General features: G+C 44.9%; 1 protein-coding gene across 1 annotated transcript in view; it reads left to right on the top strand.

Moving 5' to 3' along the window:
• Positions 1-3745, top strand: part of LOC135055245 (breast cancer anti-estrogen resistance protein 3 homolog) — a 39566-nt gene extending 35821 nt beyond the window's left edge. Inside the window, exons 7-10 of the mRNA XM_063959060.1 lie at positions 929-1100; positions 2287-2392; positions 2565-2759; positions 3193-3745. Of these exons, the coding sequence (XP_063815130.1) occupies positions 929-1100; positions 2287-2392; positions 2565-2759; positions 3193-3395 (676 nt within the window). The 3' untranslated portion in view covers positions 3396-3745. The remainder of the gene's footprint in view (positions 1-928; positions 1101-2286; positions 2393-2564; positions 2760-3192) is intronic.
• Positions 3746-15875: the final 12130 nt, after the last annotated feature.

Below are 15875 nucleotides of genomic sequence, written 5' to 3' on the forward strand. Positions count from 1 at the left end.
GTTGCCACAGTTGTGGTTATTGACTAGCAAAGTACAAGGGGGGTCATTCAGAGTTGTTCGCTCGTTGCCGATTTTCGCAATGGAGCGATTAAGGCAAAAATGCGCATGGTACGCAGTGCGCATGCGCTAAGTATTTTAGCACAAAACTTAGTAGATTTACTCACGTCCGAACGAAGAATTTTCATTGTTGAAGTGATCGGAGTGTGATTGACAGGAAGTGGGTGTTTCTGGGCGGAAACTGACCGTTTTCTGGGAGTGTGCGGAAAAAAGCAGGCGTGCCAGGATAAAACGCGGGAGTGTCTGGAGAAACGGGGGAGTGGCTGGCCGAACGCAGGGCGTGTTTGTGACTTCAAACCAGGAATGAAACGGGCTGAGCTGATCGCAGTGTAGGAGTAAGTCTCGAGCTACTCAGAAACTGCTAAGAATTATTTAATCGCAATTCTGCTACTCTTTTGTTCGCTATTCTGCTAAGCTAAGATACACTCCCAGAGGGCGGCGGCCTAGCGTGTGCAATGCTGCTAAAAGCAGCTAACGAGAGAACAACTCGGAATGACCCCCAATGTGCAGTAACCCATGGCAACCATCCAGCTATTACTGATTTAGTGCCGTTAGACACTGAAAACAAATGAGCGATACCAACCTGTTGTTTTGACACATTCCTCATCCTAGTATTAACTACTCTCAGCCAGAATAGTATGCAGATTCCAGTACAGAGAGTTATTGTAAATAAGTCCCTACTGTAACTAGGGTAACAAAACACCATGCAGTGAAGGTAAGTGGACTGCTGCCAAAACAAGTTTTAACCTCCCGAAGTCTCCTTCCCCAAACGCCATTTAGTACTAAGTTATGTGATACAGAATTTAAAACAGAGTCAATTCAAAGAAATCCTTACAGTATGGAAAATTCTGTACATTGTATTCACCCTTAGACATCACCTCCTGTCTCTGGGAGTCGCTGTGGATATACTGGGCTGCACTGGGGATGTGGCAGAGAGAGCACACACCTTACACAGAGTCATCTGCCTGGCGTCTGAGCTGAAAGATTTTGCTGGAGATCTCTTTGCATTTTCTGCTGTCATGAAGGCCCTGACTCTGCCCCAGGTGAGAGAGCCGGACACCACAATGTAGAGAGGTCATCAGAATTAATGTGACATTAGTTAGAAAAAGGGCAAAGTCAGGAGCGTATCAACTCTACTGTCTACATCAAATTTACCTGCAAGTTAGTCATGCTTGTTCTCATGTAAATATTGTTAATTAAAATAGGAAAAGATACCTTGAGGCTATGGGATTTATTAACCCACAAATTAGACATAACTAAATTGCTGGTGGTTTAAGCGTAACCACAATTAGTACTTATGCGAAGGCCCTGACACAGTCCTAGGTGCTGACAGAAAGGCCCTGACCAGTGGCAGCTCCAGAGGTGGGGCTACAGCACAGTCCAAAATTCAAATAGGAGAGCCACACCCACTGCCACCCCACACTCTGCCAAACATCGCCATCCGAGACTTGCTGTCTGCTTGTGTGACTCCCTATTTGAATTTTGGATTGTGCTGATGCACCCCCTTGGAGCCGAAACTGGCCTTGACACTGCCCCTGTGCTGACAAGAAGGTCCTGGCACTGCCCCAAGTGTTGATATGAAGACCTTGACGCTGTCCCATTTGCTCACATGTAGGCTCTGAAAATGTCTGCGGTAGGTCTGGCAGGTCATCCTGCGGCTTGTAAAACAGCAGGTTAATACAGTATATTGAGTGATTTTTATTTATTAAAAATGTCATAGATGCAGAGTCTTAAAAATAAAATGCCCAAAACCGTGACTTTCCAATACAGCTCTCTTAGAAAAGGAGATTGAATTATGCAGTTTATACTTACCTTATTAGAGCTACTAAAGTCTCCTCGCTCATCTGTTCCAGGACAAAATATTTAAATTGCAAAGCAGAGCATGTCAGTTACCTAGTTGTCACATAAAAGGGTGTGTGTGTGTGTGTGTGTGTGTGTGTGTGTGTGTGTGTGCTTGTGTGTGAATCAATACATTTGTAGGCTGTGTTGATTATTTGTTAGTTTCAACCATTCAGGTTAGCTCGGGTGGTGCATTGCTGTAATATAGAAAAGCCCCACTTTTAAAAGCAATTGCTGCTTTCCTTAAAGGACAGAACATACAGAAAGTTTGTTATATTTAGTTAAGCATAAAGAGGGGGAGTCACCTTAGACAAATTGCGGCTCTCTAACTGTTGTTAAACTAAACAGAACAGTTTAACACCCTCTGATACAATAGAATTTTTCTTACAGGTATCTCGTCTAGAACAAACATGGCAGATGCTACGTCAAACACACACAGAGAGCGCCATCACTTTTCACAAGCAGTTGAAACCAGCCTTAAGAGAAATGGATGAATGTAAGTTGACCACACTTACACACTATGCTTCGTCTGCAATAAATAACCTTAGAATAAATAACCTTTCAGGTTTGACTTGTTACCATTTCTATTTTTTACGACTTCATGTTATCTAACATATTTGTTGTGACGTTTCCTTCTGTGGTCTGCATGCTTTCCCTTCCACAAACAGGTCTCACACTCCCTCCACCTGGCGAGGTTGCGGTCCCACATATACTGCCTGTACTCAAGGCCCTGGAAGGAGAGGATGACTGGGGGGGACCAGTGGAGGAAAGCTGTGGTCGGCTGCTTCGTGTATTGCAGGCAGCGCGATCATATGTAACTAATGCAGAACTTCACAGGAGCAATGCTGAGAGCAAGCTAGAAGGTGAGAGGCAGAGACTGAGTAGTGAAAGAGAAATTAGGCAGCTTTAAGGAAGACACAGAATGTGGTAAAATATTTTAAATACATGTATAAGAAGGGGGGAGGTAAATAAATGAAAGGTAATGGGAAGAGAAAAGGGATTTCTGTAGATGGGCAAATAAGGAGAAAGAGAATGGTTCTGTAGAGAGGAAGAGGTTGTAGGAAAGAAGCACATTAATTTAGGGGTGGGTGTGGAAAAGAGAAGATGACCCCAAAGAAGGGAGTAAAGAACTAGGACATGGGGAGGGGAATACATAAGTCTGAGTGACAGGAGGAAAGAAGAAGAAAGAAGAGGTATACAAGTGAAGCAAGCAGCAGAAATTAAGTGGATACACAGGATTAAAGTGACACGTAAGATGGAAAGTCTGTATTTTTATCATGTCCTGTCTTCATGCAGGCCTAGTTCCTCAACCAGAACTAAGAGAAGCTTTCCAGACTGAGTTTTCCCTAAGGCTGTTCTGGGGCAGTAAAGGTGCCAGCGCTGAGCAGAGTGAAAGGTATAAGAAGTTTGACCAAATCCTCAATGTTTTATCACAAAAGTTGGAACCAGAGACTCAGAGGAATAGGTTGACAAGCTTTGTGTATGGATCCATCTTCTAAACCGCACAGAGGACTCCATGAGCAGTATTTAGGAAAGCCACTGGATGTGCACCTTCACGGTGCAAAATGTATGCTTCACTCTCTGGACGAGTCTCGGCAATATTTAAGTGTGCCTAGGTGAAACATTTGAAGAAGAGCATTTTGTATAGGTGTAAATATCAAATCAAAAAAGTTCAACATCCGCCCACTTTAAAAATTGCTTTCATTATATGAAGCTTTATAGTTTCTCTCCTAATTATGGCCTAATCATGAAAGTGAAGGTACAGTATACCAAGACTATCCTTAGTATATATAGCAGGTGTTGTATTTGAAGCTTTGGGGCAGATGTATTAAGCATGGAGAAGTGATAAAGCAGTGATAAAGTAGTGATCAGTGCAAGGTGATAATGCACCAGACAATCAGCTCCAAAATGTAAACTGACAGGAGCTGATTGGCTGACGCTTTATAACCTTCTTATCATTGCTTTATCACTTCTCCAGGCTTAATACATCTGCCCCTTTGTTTCATATACGGCAGTGGCTTTATGGGAAACAATGATTTTCTGCCAAAAGAGAAACTGAAATGTTCAAGATACATTCCATTAAAAATATAGGATTTGACTTCCGCCCGCACAGATCTGAGGCAAATATCATGTCCTTTTACAGAATGGAAATGCATGTGCATCCCCCCAAGCCCTACCACTCAGCCTTCTCTTCCTTTCAGTAATCTTGCTTCTGAAAATGAAATCCTGTACTTCCTCTACTCCATAATACTAGCCACACCATACTGTCCCATACTTTGCAAATAACATCCACACTCTGCTCACCTCAAGAGTCAACCAGTGCAATGCTCCCTGGACAATCTAATTTTTCTCATATATCCTAGAGGATGCTGGGGATGCTTCAAGAACCATGGGGTATAGACGGGATCCGCAGGAGACATGGGCACTTTAAGACTTTAAAAGGGGTGTGAACTGACTCCTCCCTCTATGCCCCTCCTCCAGACTCCAGTTAGATTCTGTGCCCAGTGAGACTGGATGCACACTGAGGAGCTCTCCAGAGTTTCTCAGAAAAAATATTTTTTGTTACGTTTATTATTTTCAGGGAGACCTGCTGGCAACAGGCTCCCTGCATCGTGGGACTGAGGGGAGAGAAGCAGACCTACTTCTGTGAGTTTTAGGGCTCTGCTTCTTAGGCCACTGGACACCATTAGCTCCAGAGGGTCTGATCGCTAGGTACGCCTAGATGCTCGTTCCCGGAGCCGCGCCGTCAACCCCCTTGCAGAGCCAGAAGTTAGAAGCCGGGTGAGTAGAAGAAGATCAGAAGACTTCAGTGACGGCAGAAGATTTCAGATGGCTTTTGAGGTACGGCGCTGCGCGCCATGCTCCCACATACAAAATGGCACTGCAGGGCGCCCTGGGCAGCATAAAACCTCAATAGCGACTGGCACAAGTGTATACAGTGCCTGGGCACTAAATACAGATCCCCGCCAGCATAAATATGTAAAAATAAGCGGGACTGAAGCGCGCCATTAAGGGGGCGTGGCTTAGCCCTCACAGCTCTGACCAGCGCCATTTTCTCTTCACAGCTGCAGAGACGCTGAGCCTGGCCTCCCACACGGGTGGTCTTCAGTATGCCGGCTGTCGGGATCCCAGCGCACAGTATACCGGCGCCGGGATCCTGACAGCCGGCATACCGACACTTATTCTCCCTCGTGGGGGTCCACGACCCCCCTGGAGGGAGAATAAAACCGTGCCCGTAGCGTTGGTGAGCGCAGCGAGCCCGCAAGGGGCTCATTTGCGCTCACCACACTGTCGGTAAGCCGGCGGTCGGGCTCCCGGTGCCGGTATGCTGGGCGCCGGGAGCCCGACTGCCGGCATATCGTAGTGAACCCTCCCACACTACTGTACAAGTAACAGGGTGCAAAACGGGGGGGGGGGGGGGGGCCACAAGTGATTTGGTGCTATTTTATTGAATTTAAAAGCGCTAACAGGTCTGGGCAGTATATTACTCGCTTCAGTACCGGGATAGGCGCTGGGTTGTGAGCTGGCAGAACTCCCTCTGTGTTTCTCTAACAGGCTTTGCTGTGGGTCTGTCCCCTATAGCCCCAGTGTGGTTGTGGGTGTCGGTACGCGTGTGTCGACATGTCGGAGGCTGAATGCTCTTCCCAGGAGGAGGCTGGAGTGGGGACAGAAAAGGTTGTGGGAGTGACCGTGTCGGCACCGCCGACGGCTGTATGGGTAAATATGTTGAGTGCTTTGAATGCCAATATGACTCGGTTGACTAACAGATTAGATAAATCTGAGTCTAAGAACCAGACATGGAGGAAATCCATGGAGGATGCATTGTCGCAAGCTCAGACCCCTTCGGGGTCACAGAAACGTGCATTTACCCAGATAGCAGATACAGATACCGACACGGACTCTGATTCCAGTGTCGACTATAGTGATGCCAGATTGAATCCTAAACTGGCTAAGAGCATTCAGTACATGATTGTGGCGATAAAAGATGTATTACATATCACGGAGGACCCTGCTGTTCTTGATACAAGGGTCTGTATCTTTAAAGGAAAGAAACCTGAGGTAACGTTTCCTCCCTCTCATGAACTGAACGCTCTTTTTGAAAAGGCTTGAGAAAATCCTGACAAAAATGTACAGGTTCCCAAAAGAATTCCAGTGGCATATCCGTTCCCCTCTGGGGACAGGGAAAAGTGGGAGTCAACCCCCACGGTGGACAAAGCTCTATCGCGTCTGTCCAAAAAGGTAGCGCTTCCGTCTCCTGACATGGCAGCCCTAAAGGCTCCTGCGGATCGTAAGCAGGAAAATACACTAAAATCCATTTATGTCACTACAGGTTCGCTACTCAGGCCTGCCGTTGCTTCGGCATGGGTGAGTAGCGCTATTGAAAAGTGGGCAGATAACTTGTCATCTGAGATAGATACCCTGGACAGGGATAGCGTGCTTTTGACTCTGGGTCATATCAGGGACGCTGCAGCATATTTAAAAGAAGCTGCAAGGGATATTGGCCTTTTGGGATCAAGGGCCAATGCCATGGCAGTCTCGGCAAGGAGGGCATTGTGGATTCATCAATGGAATGCTGATGCTGACTCTAAGAAGACTATGGAGTCTCTACCGTTTAACGGTAGTGTCTTGTTTGGTGACGGCCTCACTGACCTGGTATCTACGGCTACCGCGGGTAAGTCATCATTTTTACCTTATGTTCCTGCACAACAAAACAAAACGCCCCACTATCAGATGCAGTCCTTTCGGCCCAATAAATACAAAAAAGGACGAGGGTCCTCCTTCCTTGCTGCGAGAGGAAGAGGAAAGGGAAAGAGGTCACAGGCTGTGGCAAGTTCCCAAGAACAGAAGTCCTCTCTGGCTTCTACCAAATCCACCGCATGACGCTGGGGCTCCTCTGCGGGAGTCCGCACCGGTGGGGGCACGTCTCAAACTCTTCAGTCAGGTCTGGGTTCACTCGGCCCTGGATCCTTGGATATTAGAAATAGTAACCCAAGGGTACAAATTAGAGTTTCAAGACGTGCCCCCTCACCGATTTTTCAAATCGGCCTTGCCAGCTTCTCTTCCAAAAGAAAAAGAGGGGTGTTCCGCACTAGTAAAAAATAGCAGACAAAACCTTATTACAAGGTAAAATGTCCGTAACCGACCTTGGAAATATAACACTAATGTGTAGATGAAACCGTCGGTGGTGCTCCCAGAGTCAGTGGGGTTACATTGAAAAAATCTAGAAGGGAAAAGAAAGACTCTATGCTGGGGCACTCTTATTGAGAAAATGAGACAGTAAAATGTAACCTTTATTATGGATCATTTAAAATATAGTGTGGCAGACAAGATAAGGTATTCCAAACAAAAATATAAATACCAAGGTAATTTCAAATTAATAAACAGTAAATACCGCAAAAGATGAAAATGTATTATATAATCGCAGGAGTAGCTTAACATATGTCCACTATCAACAGGTGGATAGCTGGAGTCTCCCTTCACGAAAGGGAGGTAGTATGCACTGCAATACTAAAGCTGTGTCAAAATCAAGTCATTGTCACGGTACCCCGTCACAACAGGGGGAGGGCTTTTATTCGAGTCTGTTCGTGATCCCGAAGCCGGATGGCTCAGTCAGACCGATTCTGAACCTAAAATCCCTCAATTTCTTTGTAAAAAAATTCAAATTCAAGATGGAATCTCTCCGAGCAGTGATCTCCAGTCTGGAGGAGGGGGATTTTATGGTGTCGGTCAACATAAAGGATGCCTACTTACACGTCCCCATATATCCTCCACATCAGGATTACCTGAGGTTTGCTGTTCAGGATTGTCATTACCAATTTCAGACGTTGCCGTTTGGTCTGTCCACGGCTCCGAGGATTTTCACCAAGGTTATGGTGGAAATGATGGTTCTCCTGCGCAAGCAGGGAATCACAATTATCCCGTACCTGGACGATCTCCTCATAAAGGCGAGATCCAAGGAGCTATTGCTGAAAAACATTGCGCTCTCACTGACGTTTCTGCAACAACAAGATTGGCTCCTAAACTTGCCAAAATCACAGTTGGTTCCGACGACACGGCTGTCGTTCCTGGGTATGATTCTGGATACAGAATTACAGAGAGTTTTTCTTCCAGGGGAAAAGGCTCTGGAAATACAGAACATGGTAAAACAGATTCTGAAACCGGCAAGAGTGTCGATTCTTCAATGCACTCGGTTGCTGGGGAAGATGGTGGCGGCCTACGAGGCCATTCAGTATGGCAGGTTCCATGCCAGGGTGTTTCAGTGGGACCTGTTGGACAAGTGGTCCGGGTCTCACCTGGACATGCACCGGAAAATAATCCTATCTTCCAGGACCAGGATCTCCCTCCTGTGGTGGCTGCACAGTTCTCACCTTCTGGAGGGACGCAGGTTCGGGATTCAGGATTGGATCCTGGTGACCACAGATGCAAGTCTCCGAGGCTGGGGAGCAGTCACACAGGGGAGAAATTTTCAGGGAAAATGGTCAATCCAGAAAGCTTGTCTGCACATAAACATTCTGGAATTAAGGGCCATTTACAACGGCATTCTGCAAGCAGAACATCATCTTCGCGGTCTGCCCGTCTTGATCCAGTCAGACAACATAACAGCAGTGGCGTACATAAACCGCCAGGGCGGAACAAAGAGCAGAGCGGCAATGGCCGAGGCCACGAAAGTTCTTCGCTGGGCGGAGAGACATGCAAGCACTCTGTCAGCAGTTTTCATTCCAGGAGAGGACAACTGGGAAGCAGACTTCCTCAGCAAACACGATCTCCATCCAGGAAGGTGGGGTCTTCATCAAGAGGTCTTTGCAGAAGTGACAAGTCGTTGGGGAATTCCTCAAATAGACATGATGGCGTCCCGCCTCAACAAGAAACTTCAGAGATATTGTTCCAGGTCGAGGGACCCTCAAGCAATAGCGGTGGACGCCCAAGTGACACTGTGGGTGTTTCCGTCGGTCTATGTGTTCCCTCCACTCATTCCAAAGGTGATAAAGATTATAAGAAGAACAAGGGTTCAGGCGATACTCATTGTTCCAGACTGGCCAAAGAGGGCCTGGTATCCAGATCTTCAGGAGTTGCTCATAGAAGATCCCTGGCCTCTTCCTCTACGGTAGGACCTGTTGTAACAAGGACCGTGCGTGTATCAAGACTTACAGCGGCTGCATTTGACAGCATGGCGGTTGAACGCCAAATCCTAGCCCGAAAGGGTATTCCCAGTGAAGTCATTCCCACACTTCTTCAGGCTAGAAAAGAAGTAACTGCAAAGCATTACCACCGTATTTGGAGGAAATATGTGTCTTGGTGTGAATCCAAGAAGGCTCCTACGGAGGAATTTCAGCTGGGGCGTTTGCTCCATTTTTTGCAAGCAGGTGTGGATGCGGGCCTACAGTTAGGCTCTATTAAAGTACAAGTTTCGGCCTTATCAATCTTCTTTCAGAAAGAATTGGCCTCCCTTCCGGAAGTTCAGACCTTCGTGAAAGGCGTGCTGCACATCCAACCTCCGTTTGTGCCTCCTGTGGCACCGTGGGATCTTAATGTGGTATTGCAGTTACTGCAATCTCATTAGTTCGATCCTTTGCGTAAAGTTGAGTTGAAATTCCTTACTTGGAAAGTAACCATGTTGTTGGCCTTGGCATCCGCAAGGCGGGTATCTGAATTGGCGGCTTTGTCTCACAAAAGCCCCTATTTAGTCTTCCATGCTGATAGAGCGGAGTTGAGAACTCGTCAGCAATTTCTGCCAAAAGTGGTTTCATCATTTCACGTAAACCAGCCTATTGTGGTGCCAGTGGCTACTGACGCCTTGGCGGAATCGAAGTCTCTCGATGTGGTCAGAGCTTTGAAAATATATGTTGCCAGAACGGCGCAGATTAGGAAAACAGAGGCTCTGTTTGTCGTGTGGGCTCCCACCAAGATTGGGGCTCCTGCTTCCAAGCAGACTATTGCGCGCTGGATCTGTAATACGATTCAGCAGGCTCAGTCTACGATAAGATTGCCATTACCGAAATTGGTGAAAGCCCATTCTACCAGAAAGGTGGGCTCATCCTGGGCGGCTGCCCGAGGGGTCTCGGCATTACAGCTTTGCCGAGCTGCTACTTGGTCGGGTTCAAACACCTTTGCGAAGTTTTACAACTTTGATACCCTGGCTGAGGAGGACCTCTTGTTTGGTCAATCGGTGCTGCAGAGTCTTTCTCACTCTCCCGCCCGTTCTAGAGCTTTGGTATAAACCCCATGGTTCTTGAAGCATCCCCAGCATCCTCTAGGACGAATGAGAAAATAGGATTTTAATACCTACCGGTAAATCCTTTTCTCTTAGTCCGTAGAGGATGCTGGTCGCCCGTCCCAGTGCGGGCTGTATCTGCAGTTTGGTTATGGTTACACTCATGTTGAGTTAAGTTCAGTCAGTCTGTGGCTGATGTTGGTCATGCCGTTGCATGCGTTGTTCTTGAATGCCATGTTGTACGGCGTGTTTGAGGTGTGAGCAGGTATGTATCTCACCTTAGTTTTAAAAAATTAAATAAATCCTTTTCCTCAAAATGTCCGTCTCCCTGGGCATAGTTCCTATAACTGGAGTCTGGAGGAGGGGCATAGAGGAAACCCCTTTTAAAGTCTTAAAGTGCCCATGTCTCTTGCGGATCCCGTCTATATCCCATGGTTCTTGAAGCATCCCCAGCATCCTCTACGGACTAAGAGAAAAGGATTTACCGGTAGGTATTAAAATCCTATTTTCTCAGCAAACTAATGTCCTGTGATATAAATCTGACACACTTGCACAAATCAAGATACCTGGCAGTAACAAAGCGTTTTGCATGATGCTTTTAACTTAGGTGATGTATATCTACTAGATCCACTACAAGATTGTGTACATCTCCTAGATCCACTACAAGATATCTGGACATGATGCTGTTTATGGTAACCAGCAGAACATATACAAGAAATGTATCTATGGCACAAAAAAACACCTGTAGGGTTATTAAATCACTGCGCATTTATATAATAAAGCCCACTACATCATATCCGATCACTGTCACCTAGAAGACTCGGCACAAATTATCCAATCCAAGTAATTTGTCTTCTAAATCCATCACAACATAAGCAGCCAGCTTGTGTAGCACTCACCCCAACAACGTGATATCAAACCACTGTGAGTCTTTCTACTAGAACCACCATATAATATATTGTCTACTAAACCAAGTACAAATTGCTTACCACTGAGTACATCTACTAAAGTAGCACAAAATATTGAATCACTGTACATGTCTGTAACACTGTGTATGCCTTCTAAGTTTGAATAATGTCAAACCACTTTGTATACATACCATTCTATGTAAAAGATGTCCAACCACTGTATACCTACCAGATTCAACACACTGGCCCTCATTCCGAGTTGTTCGCTCGCTAGCTGCTTTTAGCAGCATTGCACATGCTAAGCCGCCGCCCTCTGGGAGTGTATCTTAGCATAGCAGAATTGCGAACGAAAGATTAGCAGAATTGCGAATAGAAATTTCTTAGCAGTTTCTGAGTAGCTCCAGACCTACTCAGCCATTGCGATCAGTTCAGTCAGTTTCGTTCCTGGTTTGACGTCACAAACACACCCAGCGTTCGCCCAACCACTCCCCCGTTTCTCCAGCCACTCCTGCGTTTTGCAACTGGAACGCCTGCGTTTTTCCACACACTCCCATAAAACGGACAGTTTCCGCCCAGAAACGCCCACTTCCTTTCAATCACCGTACGATCACCAGAACGGTGAAAAATCCTTGTTATGCCGTGTGTAAAATACCTAACTTTTGTGTAAAATAACTAAGCGCATGCGCTCTGCGAACCTTACGCATGCGCAGTAAGCGACTAATCGTAAAATAGCGAAAATCGGCAACGAGCGAACAACTCGGAATGACCACCAATATGTAAAACTACTGTGTATGTTTCCTAGATCTAAAAGAAAATGTCAAACTGCATTATAATCCTTCTAGACCAAAACAAGATGTCAAACTACTGTATATGATTTTGAGACATTCAACAAGATGTAGAAACACTGTATCATCTATTACACTCATCATAAGAGATCAAAGCTCCTGTCTGGTGCAATGAAAGCTATGTAGCCACAATGCATATCCGCTACACACACTGCACAGAAAATACAGTATGAAGCCACTGCATATCTGTCTCCTAAGTAGTCCCAGCACATGATATCTAAGCAATGTGCGTAATCAATAAGGTACCCAACCAAAATGTGTCATCAACGTAACTGAACCCATAAAAAGGCTATCAAACCACTGTATCTATTAAATCCATATCTGTTTATCTACTTACTGTATATATCTACGAGATCATCTGCAAGATATCCTGCTACTATGTACAGTATGGCTACTAGATGCAAACCAAAATATTCAGCTGTTCTGTGGTCCAAATGTAATAGTCTGCGAGTTGAGGATAGCAGCAAGATTTTGACGCTGTAGGTTTAATGTGTTGGTTTTGTCACATTAAATCTAGCTGCTACAGTACATCACTGAAATCTTGCAGCTATCAGTATTGTGCATGCTAGTTCATTTGGACCTGTCTGTCCAGTAAATTTAGCACACGTTACCTACTGCAATAAAGCCCTACTAGACCTGACCCAAAATATTCTCCAACAAAATATGTCCACTAGATTCACTATAAAATAGGTATGTCTACTAGAAGCACCACAACATGTATACTGGATATATGCCATTCATTAATTGGTTACATGATATCTATTAACCATATGTCTGTCGACCAGACCGACAGTATATCCATCATGTGCATATTTCTATAACAACTTTGTGTTGTGCTTTAATGTACACTGCCAACTATTTGTGGTTTGTAGTAAAAATCAGATTATCGATATCCATACAAGTTAATAAATGAACCTAATCTAATTTAACCTGACCCAGTGCAACCACACATTTGCTTTAGCTGTTAAAAGAGACCCCTACATGTGTCAATCCAGCTCGGTGAACCAGAGAGGATATCATTAGTGTCGCCAAACAGTGACCACACACATGGTCAAATGCTGTCATGTTCCAACCCAATTCACTGTCTCAGTCAACATCACGTAAGGCCTAAATAGGCCTATTTGTAATTGAACTGCAACTTGTATTCTTGCCTAAATTGCATTAGATTTACACAAGATGGAAGATGGTTCGATGCTATGGGTAACTGCCTATTTCTACTTTTTAGTTAGTGTTTTTATAATGTACCTTGTGACAATTTCTCTTGCAATATGACATTGTGTGACAACTGTGTGTCTCTGTGCCTTTTCTCACAGTAGAAACTATATGGTACCAGTTTCACTAAATTAGCACTTTACACTGCACTCAGACATGTTGTGAATACCTTTATTTGGTGGCGTAAAAACAGACTTTTATTGTTCTTGGTTTTTGTTTTGTATGAACTATATTTTGTAACTATATTTTAAAAGAAATTATTAAAGCTTATTTTTACATAAAGGTGTAGTCCTATATATATTTTTTAAATATTCTTTATCTGGGTGGAGATGTATTTCACGGTACAGTTGCCTAAAGCAACCTATCAGATTCTGTCATTTCAAAGACTGTGGGGTCAATGTAAGCCTTGGAGAAAGATAAAGTACCTACCAATCAGCTCCTGTCATTTTTCAAACACAGCCTGTAACATGGCAGATAGTATTAGCTGGTACTTTATCTCTCTCCAAGGCTTAGCCTATAGACCCCTTTGCTAGATAAATGACAGAAGCTTTGGGTAAGTTCTCTCTCCAAGGTTTGATACATCACCCCCTTAAGAGTTTTGTATAACCACAAAGGAGAAAACATGTCATTCGGCAGCAGGGATTTAGGGGTCTATTTACTAAGCCTTGGATGGAGATAAAGTTGCTGGAGAAAAAGTAACAGCCAATCAGCTCCTAACTGTTATGCCACAGGCTGTGTTTGAAAAAATGACAGGAACCGATTGGCTGGTACTTTATCTCCGGTGACTTTATCTCCACTCAAGGCTTAGTAAATAGACCCCTAAGGCAGAGGTTCTCAAACTCGGTCCTCAGGACCCCACACAGTTCACATTTTCCATGTCACCCGGCAGCTGCACTGTGTATCACCAACTGTCACTTTTTAAAAATCTACAGGTGACCTGCAAAACATGAACTGTTTGGGGTCCTGAGGACCGAGTTTGAGAACCTGTGCCCTAAGGTATGTGGGGGGCCCCTGGGCAACAAATTTGTAGGGCCCCCACACACTGTCCTCACAACTGCAAAAAAAATCATCAGAGTAGGATTACAGTATTTACATGTCTCCTCTCCGTCCTCCTCGGCAGCTGAGCTGTACCTTTACTGCTTTGGCCGCCGAGGAGCGTCACTCACAGCAGTGTGAAGTCTTGCGAGATAATGTAAAATCTCGCGAGACTTCACATTGCAGTGAGTAAAGCTCCTCAGCGGCCGCAGCAGTAATGGAACGTCTCAGCTGCCGAGGAGGACGGAAAGGAGACATGTAAATACTGTACTCCTACTCCGATGATTTTTTTGCAGTTGTGAGGACAGTGTGTGGGGGCCCCGGGACAACCGCCCCTTCCGCCCCGACGTTAATCCGGCTCTGTTCGTCAGGAAGATGGAAAATAGAAAACCAAAAGTTATGTCCTTTCTTTTTTAATAATTTAATGATTGGGAAATGTTTTGATTAGATGAAATTTCTTACTGGGTTGAGCAAATTGATCTACAATAAGCGGTTCATTTAGGACACTATTCCAGTCACTTAAACATAGTGGAAACAGCCGTAGTTTGGGCTGAGTAACTCCAGCTTAACAAAAAAATTTTGGTAATGAAACCTCCACAATAGGATTTCACACATGGATCCAAAAGCGCTTGTGCAGCAAACAAACATAGTTAAAAGTCTGTCAAAATGATGGACGCCAGGGCTGGATAATAGCAGGGGCGGTCGCTACTCATATAGGAGCTGCTGGGTTACTGGACGTCCTGCTGTTGGGAGCCGGGGCTTTGTCTTGCTGAGCAGGTGTGTGCGTGTCTGTGTGTGGTGTTAGTCTGGACAGTCTGGGGGTAGAGGACACCAGTAGCCACCAGCAGCTGGCTGGAGGGGTCTGGGCATGGCGTGTGGGGGGTGAGCACAGGACCCCGCCCATCCACCGTTGCGCAGTATATATAAAGCAGTTGAGCTAGTTATCTGCCTCCTCACCTGCATAATCTGCAGCCCCATCACTGACCCCTCCTCCTACCGGTCACCACACTGCTCACCCCACACAGGGTCTGACCCCTTCCTACAAAACACAGGGCGATCGGGCACAGGTAGTATAAGATGTAATGATATATATATACAGAGAAGGAACCAAAATTGGACAATAAGTTACCCTTGTTAGTGGGGAGGGGAGAAATATATTTACAATTTTCTCCTATGATATGCTGTCCTAGTTGGTGGTGCGCCCAGAGCCAGAAAGCACACAGGCTTACAATGGGAGAGAAAAGAAAGCTCTTGTGTGGGCGCACTCTTGTACAAAGAAAGTTTGTTAGGTAATGTAAGTTAAGAAATATTTAAAACATAACTTTTAATGATAACATTAAACCTTAATCACCCATCCAAAAGATCCATATAAAGAAATTAATAAAAAATTTACAAAAAATTTTAAAATGTTCTGGTCTCTTTATTTCAAAGAGTGTTTGGAAAAGTTGTAGACACTGAATTGTCATACCCCCATTTCCCCTGACCAGTACGGGGTTTCTGTATTATTGGGACCGGGGTTGGTCAAACAAGGTAATATAGAGAAGTCCAAATCTCTTCACTTAGATTAAGTTGTAATCAATGGTCACCAAACTGTTAATCCGATACCTGAGTAGTAGACAAATACCATATTTGCAGACAAAATTAAAGGCATTAAACTGTAATCAAGGAATGAAATGGCTAATCACGATAAGAGAGAAATGCTGGATAGAATTAGTGGTAATACTGCTGTTGGTATCTCTTGTCACATAGAGAAGGAAAATAATTCCT

This window comes from Pseudophryne corroboree, chromosome 3 (assembly GCF_028390025.1).
Source record: "Pseudophryne corroboree isolate aPseCor3 chromosome 3, aPseCor3.hap2, whole genome shotgun sequence".
In the NCBI taxonomy this organism is placed as follows: Eukaryota; Metazoa; Chordata; class Amphibia; order Anura; family Myobatrachidae; genus Pseudophryne; species Pseudophryne corroboree.